This window comes from Rhinichthys klamathensis, unplaced genomic scaffold (genome assembly GCF_029890125.1).
Source record: "Rhinichthys klamathensis goyatoka isolate OS25496 unplaced genomic scaffold, OSU_Roscu_1.1 h1tg000281l_1, whole genome shotgun sequence".
Classification (NCBI taxonomy): Eukaryota; Metazoa; Chordata; class Actinopteri; order Cypriniformes; family Leuciscidae; genus Rhinichthys; species Rhinichthys klamathensis.
Window position 1 is genome coordinate 7,433,345 of NW_026606800.1, and position 21,918 is coordinate 7,455,262.

General features: G+C 37.2%; 2 protein-coding genes across 5 annotated transcripts in view; one reads left to right on the forward strand and one right to left on the reverse strand.

The window, feature by feature from the left end:
- Positions 1–329: 329 nt before the first annotated feature.
- On the forward strand, positions 330–15,904 carry fzd3a (frizzled class receptor 3a). Of its 2 annotated transcripts, none has more exons than XM_056269087.1 (7): positions 330–603; positions 1,709–2,123; positions 9,015–9,211; positions 9,285–10,302; positions 12,430–12,578; positions 13,827–14,051; positions 15,280–15,904. In XM_056269087.1, exons 2-7 carry the CDS (start codon positions 1,929–1,931, stop codon positions 15,530–15,532), a joined length of 2,037 nt encoding a protein of 678 aa, XP_056125062.1. In that variant the 5' UTR covers positions 330–603; positions 1,709–1,928; the 3' UTR covers positions 15,533–15,904. The 2 variants fall into 2 exon arrangements, with proteins under 2 accessions (XP_056125062.1, XP_056125061.1); XM_056269086.1 differs by having other exon boundaries at positions 331–603; positions 13,824–14,051.
- Positions 15,905–16,827: 923 nt separating this feature from the next.
- cdc42bpab (CDC42 binding protein kinase alpha (DMPK-like) b) overlaps positions 16,828–21,918 on the reverse strand; it is a 61,897-nt gene continuing 56,806 nt past the window's right edge. For all 3 annotated transcript variants that reach the window (XM_056269548.1, XM_056269547.1, XM_056269546.1), the window contains one exon: positions 16,828–19,039. In XM_056269548.1, the coding sequence (XP_056125523.1) occupies positions 18,908–19,039 (132 nt within the window). In that variant the 3' untranslated portion in view covers positions 16,828–18,907. The remainder of the gene's footprint in view (positions 19,040–21,918) is intronic.

Sequence of the window (21,918 nt, forward strand, 5' to 3'; positions counted from 1 at the left end):
GCTTTATTAGCAGAATCGTGACTGCAACAAACTATCTGAAACACATGAACGTACAATCAACATCATACATCCAAAAACGTAGATAAAACAACCCGTTTAGAACGTAAATATATCATGCAGCAAACACGCGATGACGTAATCACAAAATGACGTAAAAGAATCAATGACACGTTCTCAACCGATTCCTCGAAATGAACTGCTCGAAAGAACCGAATTGCGAAAATGAGTCGAACTTCCCACTACCAAACACACGCCCATCATTCCGGGCATCCACAAATCAGCAGCGCCAACTTCATTTCATTATAGTGCGGAGACGCTCCCCGCTCCCAACAGCTCCAGGCCAATGCAACGATGATATCCGTGGATAAACCCTTACCCAAGTCATTCTCTTTTTGCCTACTGATTGTGTTTTTTTCACGCTCAATCCAGTGACGTAAGTTCTAATATGCTTTTATATTGAGTGAGAGCAATATTCGTCGCGCGTCATCGACAAATGCGCGCGCCCGTACAAATCCGCAAAAAAACCTGCAGAAAGACACACAGGGCTCGTATTGTTAGAGACGCGGAGTGGGGTCTCTCACGTGAATGGTTTCATCTCGAGAGGTAAGAAGGACTTTTTATCATAATCAAAATTAATTGGGCGCAGGAACATGTTTTAGTAAAAATAAGAATAACACACCTTAAGAGTTACACCAGGCACCTATTTTGAAGGGAGTTTCATTATTATAGCGAAGCTGCTACACGACTCCCAATGGATAGGGTTAATGAAGAAATGGGCTAACGTTATCTGTTGGTCCCCTTTATTTTCATTTTTGATGAAAAAGCGACAGCAATAATGTTAAAAATGTTTGGTTTTTAACATTATAACCCAAGAAAAAATGGGGGAAAAATCATAAAATCATTTTATCACAGGACACTTGTGATAGTAAAATCCTGGTTCCTGGTAGCCTATAGCTGCTATATAAATAATTTTTGTGTGTGTGTGTTTGCAATGAGCGTTAAATGCGTTGAATTAAATTGTAATTAAATTAGTATACTAGTGTCAGGGACAAACCAGCATCAAGAACATCATTAAAATAATTCAGCATTGTGTGCGTGTGTGTGTGTGTGTGTGTGTGTGTGTGTGTGTGTGTGTGAACCGTTTAGACGCAGTGTCTATTCCTGTGAGCATCACTTTTTGTGTTGACAATTTTCTTTTGAAATCAACTATCTGCCCTTCTTTTATAACTACAAAATATATATCCTAAAACTACATCAACAATAGTTTAACAGTTTTAAAGTTATTACATTACAGTTAATTGTATAATATTACAATAATATTTGTATTTTTACATAAACTGTTTTTTATTAATTATTAATTGTTATTAATGGCTGCATTTAGAGTTGAAATAAATCATGTAACATAATTCAGTTCTGAACAGGTTAATACTGTGTGTGTTCTATTGTTCCTGAGGTTATAATGTTCTAATTTTATTTACACTGAACACATATTTACATTAAAGTTTCCCCTAGTTAAGCATTTTTTATTTGCTGCCACTATAATATGCAGTGCTTTTGATCATGCATTGTTCACTTTGAAACCATTTCCCACGCCTTGAGAGATCTCCAGAAGATTTTTCATGTTTGACTAAACTGTCACCGCATTCATGAATAATTCATGTTAGCCTGTTCATTTCAAATGTGACATTTGGTGCTCTTTCTCACACAGATGAAAATTTACCTCTGATAAATGCAACCTCAGTCATACCCACACCGGATTATGGACATGCACTGAAAAATTATGGATCATCTGTCACAGCAAAATGGAGAAGCATATCCGTGCGATTTCAGTCTCGTGTCAACCAACAGATAATTAACGAAGGAATGACGGAGCTCAGATTTTCTTGATATAATCGTCCTTTGCCAGTCCAAGCGCAGACGGACATGCCATGGATCTCCTTTGGGTTCTATACTCCATGCTGACTGTATGTATGGCCATCAATTTGGAAGCTCCTGGCAGCCATAGCATGTTTACCTGTGAGTCTATCACATTAAGGATGTGCCAGGGCCTCTCCTACAATACCACCTTCATGCCCAACCTTCTGAATCACTATGACCAGCAGACCGCTGCTCTCGCCATGGAGGTAAACCACATGACACAGGCTGACTGTTTAAACAATGTCATCAAAATGCACTACATTAAACTACACTCCTAGAAAACCCCTAATATTAGTACCTAAATGGTACATAACTGTACCTTTTGAAAGGGTACCGCCCCAGTGACAGCTTTTGTTCCTTTTTTTCTGAGAGTGTTGGACTAGTTCGAATCATCATGCTCTAATAACTGCGTGACCTCAACAGCAGTCATATAGATGTGGGTTGTGCTTATACATGTATGCATTCATATATAAATCTTTCCTGAATAGTGAGGAAAATAGTGAGAGCAGAGAAATAATTAAAAACTTTTTTGAGTCATGAAAATATGCAGGGAAACCCTTTGCCACGAATCTGTGAATAACTGTGAATGTTTAAGTGCATTGCTTCAAAATGTATGTTCTAACAGCGTCAAAGATTTGTCGTTTTCGATTTGACCCAGTTCTTTCTTGTGCCCTGCAGATAATTCAGATCACATTACAGAAACGTTTAAAGGGAAATTAATCTTTAATCTGTCCTACGGGGCTGTTTTCTGTGTCTTTTTTTCTGAAGTATCGTGCTGTTTTTGAAAAAAAAATCTAGTCCTCTTTTGCATGTGGCCGTGGCAAAATAAGCATCTTATAAGTATTTATATAACAAGGTTGCTTTACAACGGCTTGCTAGTGTAAGCCACAGTGGTTGATGTTATGGGCAGTTAATGGTGCTTGGACGTGTTGTTTATTTTGATTGCTCTATAATCTTTGTATCTGCAGACATAACGCCTGGATTGATTCAAGCCGATGGTTAATCCTCTTTACCGGGCCGCAGTGTTCAGCTGAGCCAAACTGACAACAGCTGCATTAGCTTGTTACAGTGGCCAGAGTATCTGTTGGACACACACAACGCTGTAAATGTTATCTAAAACCTGCTGTCCTCAGTCACAAGGTTTTAACTTATTCACTCCGGTCCTTCCTCAGTATAACCGAGGGATGGGACAGAAAATTAAAAAGAAGAAGAAAGATAAGGAAAAATGAATGGATGGAGTTGAGCTGAGGCAACCCATCTGCTCGTCCTCATGTACATTGTGTGGAAATGTGGAGTTACATAACCTTTTGCACTGTAGCCAGCGCAAACACACACAGAAAGCGATGATACTTTTTAAACCCACTGTTGCACAAAGGATTATATTCAAAAGAATTTGAATGATAATCACAATTCACATGTAACAATGTGCATAATATATTTTCCAAGCACTATGTACAAAAAAATATATATATACACTACCGTTCAAAAGTTTGGGGTCAGTGAGAATTTTATTTTTATTTTTTGGAGGAAAGAAATCAATACTTTTATTTATCAAGGACAGTAAAGACATTTATAATGTTACAAAAGATTCTATTTCAAACAAATGCTGTTCTTTTGAACTTCCTATTCATCAAAGAATCCTAAAAAAAAAAAAACTGTACAACTGACAGACCAACAACTGTTTCAATATTGATAATAATAATAAATGTTTCTTGAGCATCAAATCCTCATATTATACTGATTTGTGAAGGATCATTTGACACTGAAGACACTGACACTGGTGATGCTGAAAATTCAGCTTTGATCACAGGAATAAATTACACTTTACTATATATTCACACAGAAAACAGCTGATTTACACTGGAATAATATTTAATACTATAACTGATTTTTGTTGTATTTTTAATCAAATAAGCGCAGCCATGGTTAGCAGAAGAGAATACTTTTAAAAGTATTTAAAATCGTACCGACCCCAAACTTTTGAACGGTAGTGTATATTATTTATATTTTAAATATTTAAAAAATATTAAATATATTTTAATATTTTTCGTATTGTTATTTTATAATTCTTTAAGAAAATATTTTATTAGTTTGGATTGCAAGAATGAAAGGATTTTGTTCTTTAAATTACCATAAAATAACTTAATAGGTCAGAGCGTTTTTGGCGTGACTTTGAGGATGTAAAATTAACAGAAAAAGAAAACCCATTGTAAGATTGACATGTGATTTTCAATGAAGAGAATGTAAGGGATAGATCACCCAAAAATGAAAATGTTGTCATCATTTACTCAACCTGAAGTTGTTCCAAACCTGTATGAGTTGAGCTGCTGAACACAAAAAAAAAGATATTTTGAAAATTGTTGGTAACCAAACAGTTGATGTACCCTATTGACTTCCGTTGAATGGGAAAAAATACTATGGAAGTAGTTAATGGGACACATCAACTGTTTGGTTACCGACATTCTTCTAAATATCTTTGTGGCGAGCAGGACGAGCTCGAGGGACGTGAGAGAACGGCACGAGACCAGTGAGTCTCACAGGTGTCGTTCATCAGTAATCACGCCACCGGCCTCGCGCCGTTCTCTCACCTCCCTCGACCTCGTCATTTTTGGGTGAACTATCCCTTTAAGTCTGCTGAATAACCAGTAGCTTTTACTATTTTTTACAAACAACGGGCATCAATGACTAGAAGGTGATGATAATAGCTAATTAACTAATCTTGAGTTGAAGGAAACCAGTCTTTCAGAAATCTTTCATTTCATCAGCTGCCAACCAATTATTTCTTTCTGGCTTCATAAGGAGCAGATTAATCGTCCTTGCTTTCCGATTCAAAACCACTGTAGGACAGTGGCAACATCTTGCTCTGAACTCTGGGTAACCTCATTTGTGAAGTGGGACAGTAGCCTAAAGGGATGGTTTCTGGGATTGTTGTTGTTGTGTGCAGTAATAACAGGAAGGTTCAGGAAGGATTTGAACTGATCATGCAAAGAGAATGCTGGGTAAAACTAATCATATTCAGCAGTTCAGGTGGAGTGATTGATGTAGTTTGACATCTAGTTAATTTAAACTTCCTCCCCCATTTGACAGACATGCAAAGATACCTTGACCTTGTCCTTGTGTTGTTTTTACCATGTTGTGATCATTAAGGGCTTCCTGCGGTTGTAATGCAATCTGGCAACTCAAACCCAAATGATATCAGCTATGCATTGCTTGGAAATTCTTTATTTTTTATAGATATTTATGAGGTGCTATGACTTTGAAGTTTGAAGTTATCTGAACATCACTCACATTTTCTTCAGAGATGTCATATCTAAGACTGGTGACAGAAGCAAAAACATGCTTGTACAATCATATTGTTTTGCATATAGTAAAGGGTTCAACATGATTGTTCATTCTATAAATGAGGAAAATATGTTAGCCTGTATCCTTTATGCACATGTATTAATGCATAAGCATTAGGACAATCTTTATTGGAATGGCAGGGTTGACCATTATTCCCCATCCATATCTTCGTCTTTGTCCCCTTTCCTCTTTTCTCTGTATGTTTCTCTCCACTCCCTCCTCTCTTCTCTTCATCCCTCCCCCCACGCAAGGTACTGCGGTTGCTGGGGAAACGGATCCCAATTGTATTGCAACAAAAGAGCAGGCTTTCTCTCTCAGGAGGTGGTCGTCACTCGCACTCTGACCTCTCTCCATTACACCCCTCCCTTAAACCGGCCGTTTATGCATCGCTGGTTACCATGGCAGTGCTGTTGAATTCACTGCCTTAAATAGTGACCGGTAGAAAAGGGAAAACCAGTCAGAAGGGAATATGAGAATGTATATATAATTAAAATAGAATTGGTAAAGTGGTATTAAGAATATAACTTGAAATATCACCATGAGGACGAGACCTAATCTTCCTTATCAATGAGCAAGTGGAGGATCACAGAGAAAGGCATATGCACTCTGGATTTATGGGTAGAGGGAGGAACAAGTGTATTTACTTGTGAATGGACACATTTAAATGGTCAGGTTAGGTGACTTTTAGATTTCTTCTGTTTGCCTTCTTGTTTTTCCATTTTCTTTTTTTGACTCCGATCTAAGAATAAGTCAGTGAAAGACTATTTCAAAAGACTGTCATGATATTTCTGATTTAGTTTTTTTTATTGTCATTGTCATCACCACTTAATCTTTTACTTTTTTTAAAATGTTTTTTATGAAATTATTGCAGTGCCTTAATTCATGCTTAGAATTTAAAATGATTGATTTTATTGTTAGTGTGATACATACATATATTGTTTTATGTTTTAATATTGCACATTTTTACCATAAAAATAATAACAAATTGCTGTATCCCTAATTGTTACACAAGTGTGTCTTGGAGTGCTAAAAGAATTTAGGGCTTAAAAAGTCCTTTTCAAAAATAGAGAAAGCTATTTGAATCGAATTGAGGAGGGTATAAATGAAATGCATTTGAATTGAGGGTATAAATGAGTCCTTCATTAGAGGCAAACCGTGAAAACACACAGCAGCTCCAAACATGCGGCAGCTGCATTGAAAGTCAACTTGCTAATCTGTGTTTCCGACAATAGTGATGCTCCAAATATGTAAAACGCACAGATCCAGCCATTTTACAAAAGACCTGACCATGTTGCTTCTGGGGATTATGGTTTCAAATGTCTGATTATATGGCATGCCTCCACATCTCCCATACAGCTTATATAGTGTGTCATCTGTATGAACCATCATGTATAATGCTTTGAATCACATGGTCTCTGCCCAAACAAGAAACAACAATCATTGTGCCTCTTCTGCTTTGTGCGTGTTTACATGCCTGCCGTCTCTGTATGTTTTGAATATCCCTTAATAACTTTCCGCAAGGCCCTTAAGAAACACAAAGGCACTGGAATAGACATTAATGTGTAGAAAGTGTATGTTTGCCCTTAGGACAACAGTGGGCAAGATGCACACATTTGAGTTCATCAGATCATACCATTGCATGTAATGTGAAGTGACAGCAGTGATGAGAAAATGTGTTTCACCAGATCAGCAAATAATAGCACTTGCTTTATTTTTATCTTGCCTAAAAGCTAGTGTATGTCCACTCAATTGAGCTCAGAATGGTGTAAGACATGATGTCATAAAACCTTTTGTACCCGATTAAAGCCGCAGATGCCAGTAATGGTAAATCAAGGAGCGTGAAGTTCACATTTTCTTAGTAATAAAAGTCCATCACTTTAAGGTTTTATGTCATTTTATATAGCTTTACTTATTGTTCACAAAATATTCAAATGATCCTTATACACAAAAGCACATTTTTGGAAGCTACATGATGAAAACAAGCCTTTTTTACGCAGGGCTCTTTCTCGTGTCATGTTAGTGGCACATCTCAATGGTATATGCTGCGTTAAATATGGATTAGGTGCGTGGAAATGATTGCTGGATTTAGAAGCTTTGTGTCAAAATGGGCAAGCATAATATCCATCCTAATCCCTTTTTACAGACATTTTGGGTGGTAGCCTACTAGTGTGCTGGCTGTGTGACTGAATGCTTTCATTATGAATATGTATTATACATCAAAAAGTATATCATAAATGTGCTGGACTGTTGCAATAACTTAAAGGGTGGATGTTTTTTTGCAATATAGTGAATAATGGTAACACTGTTGTTAGTGCATTAGATTGGATTCAGCCTGAAAACTTGATTTTCTCCATATTAAGTGAAAGATCGGTGGTTTATAAAGATAATGAAAGTCATCATGGCGTGTAATTTGTAACAAATAGCATTTTTAATAGCCAAAAATATTTAAAGAATAATTATGTAAATCATTTTATTTAAAACAAATTTACAGCCAAACCATAGTTGTATTTTAAAATTAAATTTTTTATATTAAAATGATGTAATTTATTATAGCATTTTAATAGCCAACCCCTAGGAGCAATATTTTTTATAGTAATTCATTGGTGTTTGTTTGTTAATTTATTTTAATAATAAGTGGGTAAATTATTAGCATTTTTAACAACCAAACTCTAGAAGTTATATTTCTGTATATTATAATTGTTTATTATTATAGGATTTTTAATAGCCACCCCCTAATAGCAATATTATTCTTATTTTTATAGTAATTCATTGGGTTTATTTGTTGTTGTTTAATTTGTTTATTTATATGTTTTTTGTATTAAATTATTCATTTCTTCTTACCATTAGTGACAGCAGAAAAAGCTTTAAAAAATCAAATGTATAGCACTGTAAATGTTAAGCCTGTTCATGTTGGCTGTGAATGATTGTAGGTTTTGGTCCTTTTTTTTTCAACACAAGGGGTGTCAGAACCCCCACCCTACCATCACAAAAGCCCTTACTCTGCAGGGGTGGAGGCATTATTGTCTATCTGTCTGGTCCTGGGTGGAGTCTTTCTCCTTCTCCCCTGTGGGATTTGCATATTTATGTCCGGCCCCGAAGCTGGTACTACTCCCAGAATGCCTCATGGTGTAAGTGGGCCTCAGCAATAAACAGCATGTCTCCCCGCCCCAAACAAAGGCCTCCTCAGAGAGATGAGGGTAGTACGTTACTGTGCTAGAACTACAGATCAAATTTTATTCTCATTTAACATAAGGGTGACTAAGTGACTGTTATAAAATTCGGTGTGGGTCATAGACATGGCCTGGTGGATATTGTGCCTCTGTTGAGTGGTTAACATTCTCCAAATGATTTCAAAATGACTGGAAATGGTTTGTCACTACCATTTCCAGTTACAGTAATTAGGTTTGTTTTTATCAGTTATTAGATGGAGACCAATAAAATACCAGCATGTATTTTCTTCAGTGTTTATTTTTAGCATTACAACTACGGTTAAGACTATGTATCAAGACAAACAGTATTGAAACTGTCAGTGCTTGGCTTTTATTTGAAATGGTCTAAAATGTATTTGTTTGGTCACCCTATTTAAACATATTGCACATGGGTCACGCAGGATAAAAAGCAATAGCATTTGTCATGAAACCATGAAACCCCAAGTTAGAGTTTTGTTTATTTATTTATAAACATTTAAAATAGAATAAAAAATTACAATTATTTATTATTATTATTAACATGCCATATTTTTCTTGTCCATACAGCCCTTTCATCCTATGGTGAACTTGGAGTGCTCTACCGAAATACGGCCATTCCTGTGTGCCCTTTACGCACCCGTGTGCACAGAGTACGGCCGTGTGACCCTGCCATGTCGGCACCTGTGCCAGCGTGCCAAGAGCGATTGCTACAAGCTCATGGACATGTTTGGGGTCAGCTGGCCAGATGAGATGGAGTGTAGCAGGTACGGGATCACTTTTATTAAGACATCTTTATGATATGATATCATATTCTGAAATGACACTCTTGTCCCTTAGGTTTCCAGAATGTGACGAGTCTTACCCCAGAGCGATAGACCTGCTCCCGCGCAGTGACGGCACGGAGGAATCTCCCTCGCCGGTTCAGCGGGACTATGGCTTCTGGTGCCCGCGAGAGCTGAAGATGGAGCCTGACATGGGCTACTCATTCATGGGTGTCCGCGACTGCTCACCTCCCTGCCCCAACATGTACTTCCGCAAAGATGAGCTCATTTTCGCACGCTATTTCATCGGCGTCATTTCCATTGTGTGCCTGTCGGCGACTCTCTTCACCTTCCTGACCTTTCTCATTGATGTCGGGCGCTTCCGCTACCCCGAACGGCCCATCATCTTCTACGCGGTCTGTTACATGATGGTGTCCCTGGTCTTCTTTCTGGGCTTCCTGCTGGAGGAGCGCGTGTCGTGCAACTCAGCGAGCCCGGGGCGTTTCCGCGCCTCCACCGTCACCCAGGGCTCCCACAACAAGGCCTGCACGCTGCTCTTCATGACACTCTACTTCTTCACCATGGCAGGAAGCGTTTGGTGGGTCATTCTCACCATCACCTGGTTCTTGGCGGCTGTTCCCAAATGGGGAAGTGAGGCCATCGAGAAGAAGGCTTTGCTTTTCCACGCGGTGGCCTGGGGCGTCCCGGGAGCCCTCACCATCACCCTCATGGCCATGAACAAAATCGAGGGTGACAGCATGAGCGGTGTTTGTTTCGTGGGGCTCTACGACCTCATGGCCTTGCGCTGGTTCCTCTTGGTGCCTCTCGCACTGGATGTGGTCGTAGGTGTGGTGCTGCTGTTAGCCGGGGTCGCGGCGCTAAATAGGGTCCGAATGGAAATCCCCCTAGAGAAGGAGAACCAGGACAAACTGGTGAAGTTCATGATCCGGATCGCCGTGTTTTCTGTCCTGTATCTGGTGCCACTGCTGACTGTCATTGGATGCTATCTGTACGAGCAGAGCCACAGATCCGTGTGGGAGACCACCTGGGTACAGGAGCGCTGCAGAGAGTACCACATCCCCTGCCCCTTTCAGGTAACAATCACTTGTTTATGAAATACTTGCATTACCGTCTTCAAGGCTGCATTTATTTAAACAAAAATACAGTAAAAACAGTAATATTGTGAAATATTACAATTTAAAATAACTGTTTTCTATTTCAATACATTTTAAAATGTAATTTATTCCTGTGATGATAAAGCTGAATTTTTAGCATCCATTACTCCAGTCTTCTTCAGTCTCACATGATCCTTCAGAAATCATTCTAATATGCTGATTTAGTGTTCCAAAAAATGTATTATTATTATCAATCTTGAAAACAATTTTTTTGTGGCAACTGTAAGACTTTTTTTCAGGATTCATTGATAAATAAAAAGTTCAAAAGAACAGGATTTATTTGAAATATAAGTTTTTTGTTACAAAGTAAAGGCCTTTACTGTCAATTTTGATCAATTGAATTCATCCTTGCTGAAAAAACGATGAATTTCTTTAAAAACAAATATTGTACTGACCCCAGACTTTTTAACTGTACTGTTCTGTATATTCATAGTTAAAAGCAAATGAATTAGTTAAAAGTCTTAAAGGGTTGAATATGCATTTAATTTGTAGATAATTATTTTTATGTGAACTTTGTACAGAATCACTAGGAAAAAACAAACGTATTAAAAATATGCTTCCATTGGACTCAAGTGAATTTGTACTACTGTGCTTGTTGTGAATATTTGAAGGCCTCGACAGGCTCCTGCCAACTGTGTCTTCACTCTATATTAAAATATTGACTTTTGTGACCTAAATGGTCACTTTAACAGTTGTTTAAACATTTCTGGCCCTAAATGAATCTCCCATCAAGAGATAAAATTTCCATGTGTAAATTTAAATTGAATGGAAGTATGTAACACAAAGATGACACAGTCTTTTCTGATATGTCTAGAAAAAAATGCCCTCATAATAGCTTTTGACACTGGGTTCATCAGTCACATTTACAGCTGTATATCTCAGTTGATCACACAGCCGCAGCTGCACTGAATATATCTCATGTCTAACATGATGCAAACCAACTGAAGCAGAACTGAAAACCTAAAGACTGTCATTGGAAGTTTCAGCTTCACCTCAATGAAAATCAAAGTAATGATATTATTTATCTGTGTGTGTGTGTGTGTGTGTGTGTGTGTGTGTGTGTGTGTGTGTGTGTGTGTGTGTGTGTGTGTGTGTGTGTGTGTGTGTGTGTGTGTGTGTGTGTGTGTGTGTGTGTGTGTGTGTGTGTGTGTGTGTGTGTGTGTGTGTGTGTGTGTGTGTGTGTGTGTGCATGCCTGAGGCAGTGTGCGATTGTGGGATTGTTAATGAGCGAGAAAGAGAAAAGGACAGTCATGTGTCATGTTATATCTGTAACAGTGCTTCATGAAGAGCTATGAAGTGTATTGCTATAAATAGCAGATCTCTAGTTACACTGCAGTAAGTGATGTCATCATACATTACAGTGGCCACACAAAGTATTTGGACACACTAAAAATGTATAAATCTTAGAATTATATTGCATTATATAACAAAATACCAAACCAGATGGGATATTTTAAAGAAAGAAAGCACAAGCCGCTATATAAGCAAACGACATTTGTTAGGTTTCATTTGATTAAACTATAAAACATATTGTTCAAAATAAAGACAAAGGTATTGTTGCATTTAGTCTAAATAGTGAAATGTCTAGATCTAGAATAATTTGTGCCACTTGATTTGATATTTGTTATGCAATGAAGTCAATTTGGAAATGAATAATGTTTTCCTATTACATTAAATGAGATATAAATAAAATATGTAACAGTAATTTATATGAATATAAAGCAGAGCAGAAAAAATGCTCCATCCAAAGCACAAAGAGAGAGATTATGTGTGTATTAGATAAAGAGGAGGATAGACATTTGTGTTGGCTGTAGTTGTGTTTATGCCTTTGGCAATTGTGCAGTGAGCTGAGATAAAGCACTTCCCATCCACACAATCGCACACACACAACCCAGGGCTAAACTGACATCCAGAAATACACTCACGCACACACTGCATGAGGTTATGAGCAAACACCGAGATCCGCAAGGGAAGAACGTTCCGATTACAAATCAAGTTTCTCCTGTTCTTATGTTGCATACTAAGCAAATATGTGAATCTTCACAGGTGGAACAGACAAGCAGGCCAGATATCGCCTTGTTCCTCATCAAGTACCTGATGATGCTGGTGGTGGGCATCCCGTCAGTGTTTTGGGTCGGCAGTAAAAAGACCTGCTTCGAGTGGGCCAGTTTCTTCAACGGGAATCGCAAAAAAGAGTGAGTCCCATGAAATGCTTGGCAGATTTCTAACATTATTGTTTAGGCCTACTACAGTGTAATGCACATATTTTGTGTGACCTAAAGGTCATAGGTTTGATTTCCAAGAAACACAAACTGATAATGGCCTAAAAAAATCATTTTAAAAGTGAAGCTGACTTTTCTTTATGGATTTTTTTATTTAGTCTAAATACACTACCGTTCAAATGTTTGGTCAGAAAGATTTTTTTCTTTTGGAAGAAACTACTTTTCAGCAAGGATGCATCAAATTGATCAAAAGTGACAGTAAGACATTTCATAATGTTAAAAAAAGATTTCTATTTCAAATAAATGCTGTTTTTTTTTTTACTTTCTATTCATCAAAGGATCCTGAACAAAACATGTTATGGTTCCCACAAAAATATTAAGCAGTACAACTGTATACAAGATTGAGAATAATAAGAAATGTTTCTTGAGCAGCAAATCAGCATATTAGAATAATTTCGGAAGGATCATGTGACACTGAAGGCTGGAGTAATGATGCTGTTATGATGCATTATTTACACATTTACATTTTAATTACATATTCAAATAGAAAAATTATAATATACAATTACATTATTTATTGTAATTTAAAATTACTATATTTTAAATTGTAACAATATTTCACAATATTAATGTTTTTACTGTATTTTTGATCAAATAAATGCAGCCTTGGTATAAGACTTTTGAACGGCAGTACATATTATTATATTATATAAATGTAGGAATCATAACATTATATTGTACAGTATGAAAACTGAATTGAAAAAATGATTTGCTAAAGATAATCTAAATAAAATCTCTACAAAAGATACAAAAATCTCTAGTATCATCCAATAACAGAAATGGTACAGATATATTGTGCATCTGTCATATGCTTCAATGTAAAGTCAATGAAAGACAGATAACAGCCACAGAAAGTAATTCAGTCAGTATACATTTTGATACATTTCTTCCATTTGTGTATGCAATATGGATATTTGATGAAGGACAGGAAGTAGCTAGAGGAAATAGTTCAGTAAGTGTGTACTGTCTCATAGGGGTTAGTGTTAAGGCTTGTTCTCTACACACCCCTATCCCTAATATCAGGGCATTAACCTCCTCTCCCTCCCCTTGTCCCACTCCCCCCTCCCTCATTCATTTCCCCTCCGCCTTCCCCCTCTCTCTTCCTTCACTCCTCTGTCACTCGCTCCCCTCTTTGCCCCCCCCCCCCCCCCCCCCCAGCAGAGCAGTGCACGAGAGCAGACAGGTGCTGCAGGAGCCTGACTTCACCCAGCTCCTCCTCCGGGACGCCAACACTCCAGTGGTGAGGAAGTCTAGAGGCACGTCCACGCAGGGCACCTCCACTCACGCCTCGTCCACACACCTGGCCATGCTGGACGAGCCGCCCAGCGCCAGCACCAGCCGCGCCAGCAGCTTCCACGGCAGCCTGCACCGCTCGCGAGACGGAAGGTGACGCATTCACACTCAAATCATCATGACTAATCTGAGGACTTTTTATCACATTTTGCTTTGGTTTTTGTGAATCTGTGGAATGCCAATTAGTCACTGTTTAATAAAAAGACTTGCAAGAAACGAGTAATGCATAGAAACACAAATACATAAATAATGAGCACAATGGTGATGCATTGTACTAGGCTAGATATCCAATATTAAAGTCACAATGAAACAAAGGTAGCGACAGACCTTTTCTTCTGCATTATAATGTACATCTGAGTGTAATGGATTATCGGGGGGGAAAAAATTCAGGGCGGAGAGTTGGTTGAGGCATCAGTTGTTGATTGTATTTTGGGATGGGGGCGCTGCACTCAAAAATGAATGCTTAATGATTGGAGGACTCCGGCATACATCACCCTTTTCATCTGAAGATCGAGTTATGATATTTTGATTAAACATTACAAGATCTTCTTTTTTTCTTTAAATGAAACACTACTGGTCAAAAGTTTTAAATAATTATGTTTGTTTTTTTTAGTTTTTGAAAGAAATCTCTTATGCTCACCAAAGCTGCATTTATTTGATCAAAGATAAGATACACCAAAAACAGTAATATTGTGAAATATTATTACAATTTAAAATGGCTATCTTCTATTTTAATATATTTTAAAATGCATTTTATTCCTCTGATGGCAAAGCTGAATTTTCAGCATCATTACTCCAGGCTTCAGTGTCACATGATCCTTCAGAAATCATTATGATATGCTGATTTGCTTTTCAATTATTTTTGCTAATAATAGTTAATATTATTATTAATGTTTAACTGTTTTTCACATTGATATTAATAATAAATGTTTCTTGAGCAGCAAATCAGCATATCATAATGATTTCTGAAGGATCATGTGACACTGAAGCCTGGAGTAATGATGCTGAAAATTCAGCTTTGCCATCAGAGGAATAAAATACATTTTAAAATATATTAAAATAGAAGATAGCCATTTTAAATTGTAATAATATTTCACAATATTACTGTTTTTAGTGTAGACTGAGACTTATTTAAAAAAAATCATGGATGAATCATTCAAAATAGGTGGAATGAATTATCAACTTGTACTAAACCTACTAAATTCAGCAAATGTCCCAGGATAATAGAGCCCCCATTGGGCACAGCTGGACGAAACCTACAGCTGCCTTCCAGATCAAAGATCTAAGCATCACTGAATCTCATTCTGTTTCCCGTATTCAGGTACACAGCTTGCAGTTATCGTGGTGTGGAGGAACGTGTCCCTCAAGGAAGCACCCTGCGCCTTAATGATCCGCTCCAGCACTGCGCCGCCAACCGCCTCGACAGCCAATCACGGCACGGAAGCCTGCAGCGCCTGGAGAGCCAATCACGGCACAGCAGCGTGCGGGACCTCAGCATCACTGCGCAGGCCATCCAAAGCAGCCCTGGCAACGGCATTCACCGCGTCGTAGAGGAGGACGCGACCAAGGCCTGAACTTTAACGTGCAGATAGAGACCAAATGAGTAAAGAGAACATGGACTCCTCTGGTGAAAACTCCTCACGATGGATCACACAAATATGAGAGCATTCAAACTACAAAGTGCAACTTTGTGCGTTCCCTGGGAATTGAACCCACAATCTTGCCGTTGTTAGCGCCTTGCGCTGCTAGTTGAGCTACATGGAACGAAATGGACTATTAAATAAGATCAGTTGATCAGGATGCCAAACACTTGAAATTGTGCAAAACTGTGCAAAAATGGCATACGCTACCGTTAAAAAGTTTGCGGTCAGTACGTTTTTTTTTTTTATTCTTAAAGAAATTAAAGCTTTTATTCAGCACAGATGCATTAAATTGATCAAAAGAGACAGAAATCTTTTGTAACATTATAAATGTCTTTACTATTTCAAATAAAGAATCCTGAAAAGGAAAAGGTTTCTTGAGAACCAAATCAGCATATTAGAATGATTTCTGAAGGTTCATGTGACATTGAAAAATTCAGCTTTGCCATCTGAAGAATAAATTACATTTTAAAATCTAATCTCAATATTTCTATTTACAGTATTTTTGATCAAATAAAAGCAGTCTTGGTGAGAATTAGATACTTCTTTCAAAATCATTAGAAAATCTTACTGACCAAACTGAACGGTAGTGTGTGTATGTTCTGTTAGCTTTCTCAAGTTAAATCTGTGTGGAACCTCTCGGTTCCTACATAAACAGGGTCACACGTAAGGGCTTTTGATACATCATCATCCTGTGATGTGTTGAGGCGCTTGCTGTTTTATACTCCCATGATTTGAGCGTTCTGATTTGTTTCACTACAGATGCAGTTTTGAATGTTTCTTCCCATTGTTTGTTGCACTTTTGACCTTTTTGTAGAACAGAACTAGTGATGGATACTGAAATCCTGCACATTTGGGTCAAATTTCAAAGGACAGGTCACCCAAAAATGGGGGGTAATTACTTCTCATGTTTCCCTTAGCTGAGGAAACTGACAACATTTTCATTTTTGTGTGAAATATCCCTTTAAGTGTGAAGAGCTGAATTTAAAAGAAAAGAAAAAGAGTAAAAAAAACATTTTACGTCAGTCGTTTTAGAATAGATATTGTAGGATTTTTTCGATTGGAAATTGGCATATACTTTACAACCAAGCTCTTCTCTGTTGAGTTCTAGCACTGATAATTAGTCGAGTCAATTTCGTGTCATTTACCGAAAACTGTGAAAAGCTTTTTTTTTATAAACATGTTTTATGTGCATATGTACAAAATAAAACATCACCAGTCTTAACACATTCTTATCCATGTGTGTCATTTCCCTCCGTTTATTGAATACATCAGCGTCAGGTTAATATAGTAACGTCTCCATATATGCATAGTGGCCAGTTTATCCAGTCTTTGATTGACCTTTCACCTTAAATACATCTGTGCAAAACGACTCCTCATTGCTTGAAGTGATATCCACCTTTTTCAAGTGAGTGAGAAACGATACAACCATGAAACATATGGAATGGACATTTGACATGCAAAACTGTACAAATTATTAAAAAGCATATCCTAAGAAAAAAAAAGAAACCACCGAGATGAGATTGAGCTCATATAAACGTATGTGTAAGAGGTTACGGAAATGCAGGTTTCCATCCAAACGTCTGCTTTCCTTTGCTGTTACTTACTACTGGAATGATACTGCAAAACTGAAAGCCAATTTATTGTAAACCTTTTAACAAATTATCCAATTCAGTGAGTTTCCCCATTTGTGGAATGAACAGATGTGAACCTGGTGCAGAAATCAAGACGTGAGGACCTAACAGAAGCCTGCATGAGGCGGGAGACTCGCTTACTTGTGCAACCAAATTAAATCAACTACAAACAGAATAAGGAACAAAGTGAAGCCTGTGTTGCTCATTAGACATGCAATTTATGAGTTTTAAACTATTCTCTATTTTTTTTCTTTTCTTTGGATGGAATAAATGTACTTGGAACTGCAATAGCAGCAATTTGAAAACTACATAATGACAAATACATACTGGTTTTGTGGGAGCAGATTATTGTAATATAGTTTAATGGTAAAGTCTAACCTTACATTTAATAGCAGCGGTGAATGTTTTAACACTTAACGGGATATAATTACTGTTAATACCCATGAAAAGATTTTCTGAAAACAAGTTTTTCCAGGGTAGAAAGTTCCCAAACTATGTGTGTGAAGCAAAGTGTGTTAACTATTTCCCATACTGTAACCATGAAACCATCCAGAAACAAAACGAAGTGGCTTTTGTCTGTCTGCAAACCTCAAATTACATGGACAAGTTCAACAATTTGGACCTAATAGTTCCAGATCGCAGAAATATGATATTTGTACAGTTTCGGTCGATGCATGTATTGCCATCTGATAAAGCAGAAGTGAAGCCGGCGGACATTATGCAGTTTTTTGTTTTGTTTTTTTAAAGCACACTTGTAGTAAAACAGCTTGGCTTGTGTCTCACAAAGATATTCAAGGAAATAAAAATACACAAGGCAGTATTGTCTCATAAAACAAAATAAAAATCTAAAAGAACCGACGCAACTGAAGTTTTTTTAAATGGTCTTGGCGTGAGTATATTAAAATAATTCTTTAAAAATAAAAGCAGTGAGATTTTTTTCCACATAGTTTATCTCTTCAATATTTCCTTATTATATATTATACTATACTTTTAACCTATGTACATTACTGTGATGTGTTTTCACAGGTCATGTTGTTTCACGGAAGGTTCGGATTACATGGAGACTGGCGATGATGATGGTAACAGATCCCAAGATGTCATCATGTCAGAAAGCCTCTGCAAATTCCTACAAATATAGGACAGGAAGCAATAGATGAGGTCGCCTGATATTCCATTAGCTGAAGTAACAAACGAATCACTGCACACATCACTTTTAAAAGCAAATAAAAAATATACATCGTTGCAATTTTTTCCTGGTAAATTAGTGGGATTCTATAATGGAATCATCATTCCCGTATGGTCCACAGCTGAAGAGCAGAGTGAGGGACGTGACAGTATTTTCCACCTTGAAATGGCTAAATGATAAATAAATAAAAGTTCACCCTAACCCGGTCTATGTACAAACGCCAGTAACAATTAAATCCAGAACTAGTAGCCTCCACTTTTTCATCCAATCAGCTTTGCGGGGTCGTCGCTCAAACATCCGCATCCACGCGCACATACAAACGCTCACATGTTGGTGTGGTTTTTCCTTTGTATGTTCCCCAGTGGTGATCGTTTATGCAAATGAGGTGGGAGGGGCCTGTAGTGCCTGGGTGCGACTGTATGGGAGGGGGGCGGAGCACTGTTACAGGCAGACTCAGAGTTTGTTGTGATTGGTTCACCGTTGAGTCCATCATGTGTCCCACCCTGTGCGGTCTGTGCTCTCCAGTGAGAGGGACTTTGTCTTGTGTGGGGAGGCGGGGCTTGGCGGGCTGCTGAAGTTAGAGCTGTTGGAGGCAGTGGAGTGCCGGGGCGAATCAGAGTCCTGAAAAACAAAAACAAACAAAAATACTGTAAAAACACTGACACTACCTACAGAATATATTGATCAAGAGATAATAATCTTACCCCCGGTTTCACAGACGAGGCTTAAGCTAGTCCCAGACTAAAATGCATGTTTCAGCTGTTTTAACTGAAAGTAACTTGCACTGATATATCTTAAAATATGTCAGTGCCATTGTTTTGTACGGAAGCTTGTTTCCGCCACAGAATAAAAAATAAAAAAGGTAATTGCGACTTTTTTCTCACAATTGCGTGATATAAAGTCGCAATCACGTTTTATAAAGTCAGATTTGTGAGACATAAACTCGCAATTCTGAGCAAAAAAGTCCTTAGAATTGGAGTTTATAAATTTACATGTATAAGTTAATGTCACAGGGAACGAGTACTATCCTTTGCGATATAAGTCTCATTTACAGTTTTTCTTTCCATTCATATATTCTTTTACTTATTTAGAGTCATTTATTTTATATTTTTACACGGACATTTGCATGAATATAGAATATAATGTAGTTTGTTGCAAGTATGTAAGCACATGGTAGGAGTGTGTGAATATGCGTGGCAATAGATGTATGAATGTATACGTATAAGTACGTATAATAAGTACGTATAAAAATGTGTACGTATAAGTACGTATAATATGGATGTGTAAGTATAAGTATTGCACATATGTATAATTATATATGTACATATAGTTTCTCTTTATGTATGTGTATATATAGGTATATGACATGTATATGCATGTATAATTTGTATGCATTCTTATCAAGTTAATTTTACTTAGTTATTTAATTTGATTTATTTTTCTCTTTCCTCACGTTTATGTGTTCATACGTTTACATGTCTTTATTTACGTATTCAGTACAACATGTATGACTTGTACTTATAACATTCAGGAATGAGTGCAATGTGAAGTCTTGTTTCAACATACCGTATTGCTGTTAATGGTTCCCTGTTTATGTGAAGCTTACTAAAGGATTAAAAAAAGAAGTAAAAAAAGAATTGTGAAATATAAACTCGCAATTGCACGAAAATTTTTTGAATTGAGAGTTTATTTCTCGCAATTGTGAGTTTATATCTTGCAATTCTGACTTTATAACACGCAATAGTGAGTTTATGTCACAATTCTGACTTTATAACACGCAATAGTGAGTTTATGTCACAATTCTGACTTTATAATACGCAATTGCGACTTTATATCACGCAATTCTGACTTTATATCTTGCAATTGTGAGATAAAAAGTCGCAATTATCTTTTAAAATGTATTATTCTGTGGTGGAAACAAGCTTCCATAGTTTTGTCTCAAGATGCACACCAGTAATGTTTTTTTCTAAGACACGTTTATAAAAGCTACTTAAATTCCCTGAGGCCTAATCCTGGCTTAATCTTAGCTCTGTCTGTGAAACCAGGCCTAAGTCTAAAGTTTTACTTCAAAAACACAAGAAAAAGATGAAGACAATGGACATATGAAGCCTTTAACTACACTACCCTTCAAAATAAATGGGGTCAGTAAAGCTGCATTTATTTGATCAAAAATAAAGTAAAAACAGTAATATTGTGAAATATTATTGCAACTTAAAATAACGGTTTTCTCGTTTACTATATATAATAATAATATATATATTTTAAAATACAATAAACTTTTTTTTATTATTTCATATACATTTTGAAAATGGTTAAGCTGCTTAATATTTTTGTGGAAACCATGATGGGGGTTTTTTCAGGATTTTTTTTTTGTATAGAAAGTAAAAAATAAAAAAAAAATTATTTGAAATATAATTTTCTGAATAAAAGTGTTTATTTCTATAAAACAAAAAACATTCTGACCCCAAGCTTTTGAGCGGTAGTGTACACATGCAATGACTCCAAATCCTGTAAAGGTGCAAATAAACCCAGTCAAGTGGAATCTGACTTTCAGCAGTTTTTAAAAGAGGATGGCTCTGTAAACATGGCATGCTTGGTTCACCATTTAACATGCCGCCATCAAGAGAATATTAATCAGTCTTAAAAGGATAATTCACCAAAAAACATTAGACCCCACTAACTTTCATTGTATGGACATAAACAGTTGAAACATTCTTCAAAACATCTGTTGTGTTCTGCAGAAGAAAGAAAGTCATACAGGTTTGGAACGAAATGAAGGAGAGTATTATGATGACAGAATTTTCATTTTTGGGTGAACTATCCCTTTAGCTTACCCAAAATATAGAAATAGCACAAATGTGTATGTGCTAAACTACATGAATTGTGCTTGATTTAAGTGAAAGTTTACATTAAATACTATTGCATTTGCCTCCCTGACTGGCCTCTGCCATGTCTAAAAAGCATAAAAGTGGGGGTGGTCCTTTGATCCAGCTGCGTTTTTGAGAACAAGGCACTATAAAGTAACTCAAGTGCTCATCCTCAAAAACACACTCATGGCCAGGGGTTCGCAGTTGTCAACTCTGTGAAGACTCTTTGAAGCAAAGTTTTGGAGAAATTAGTGCATCAAGTCCAGAATTGAAACACACTCTTCACAAGTATGTTAATGCAAACACTGCAGCCTAAAAAAAGTCCACAACAAAATGCACACGTTGCATTCTAAGCTTTGCCACAAGGGGCGCTATAGTACATTAGCGTAGTCTTCTTCTACTGTTAATGTTTATCCCTAGCTACCGGAAAAATGACACATTTGGTTTAATTTTTTTCTCGTAAAAACATTCATTTTCACAGGGGCTGGCCAGCAGGAGCAGTTTGAAGGCGAAACATGCGGATGGAAGCTTGCCATTCCCAACTGAAGCTCTCTGCTTCACTTGTAGGCAGTGGACGATAAAGCTGTCGGCTTCAAAAATGGGCAGTGGGTAAAGCACTCTGCAGGGCTGCCA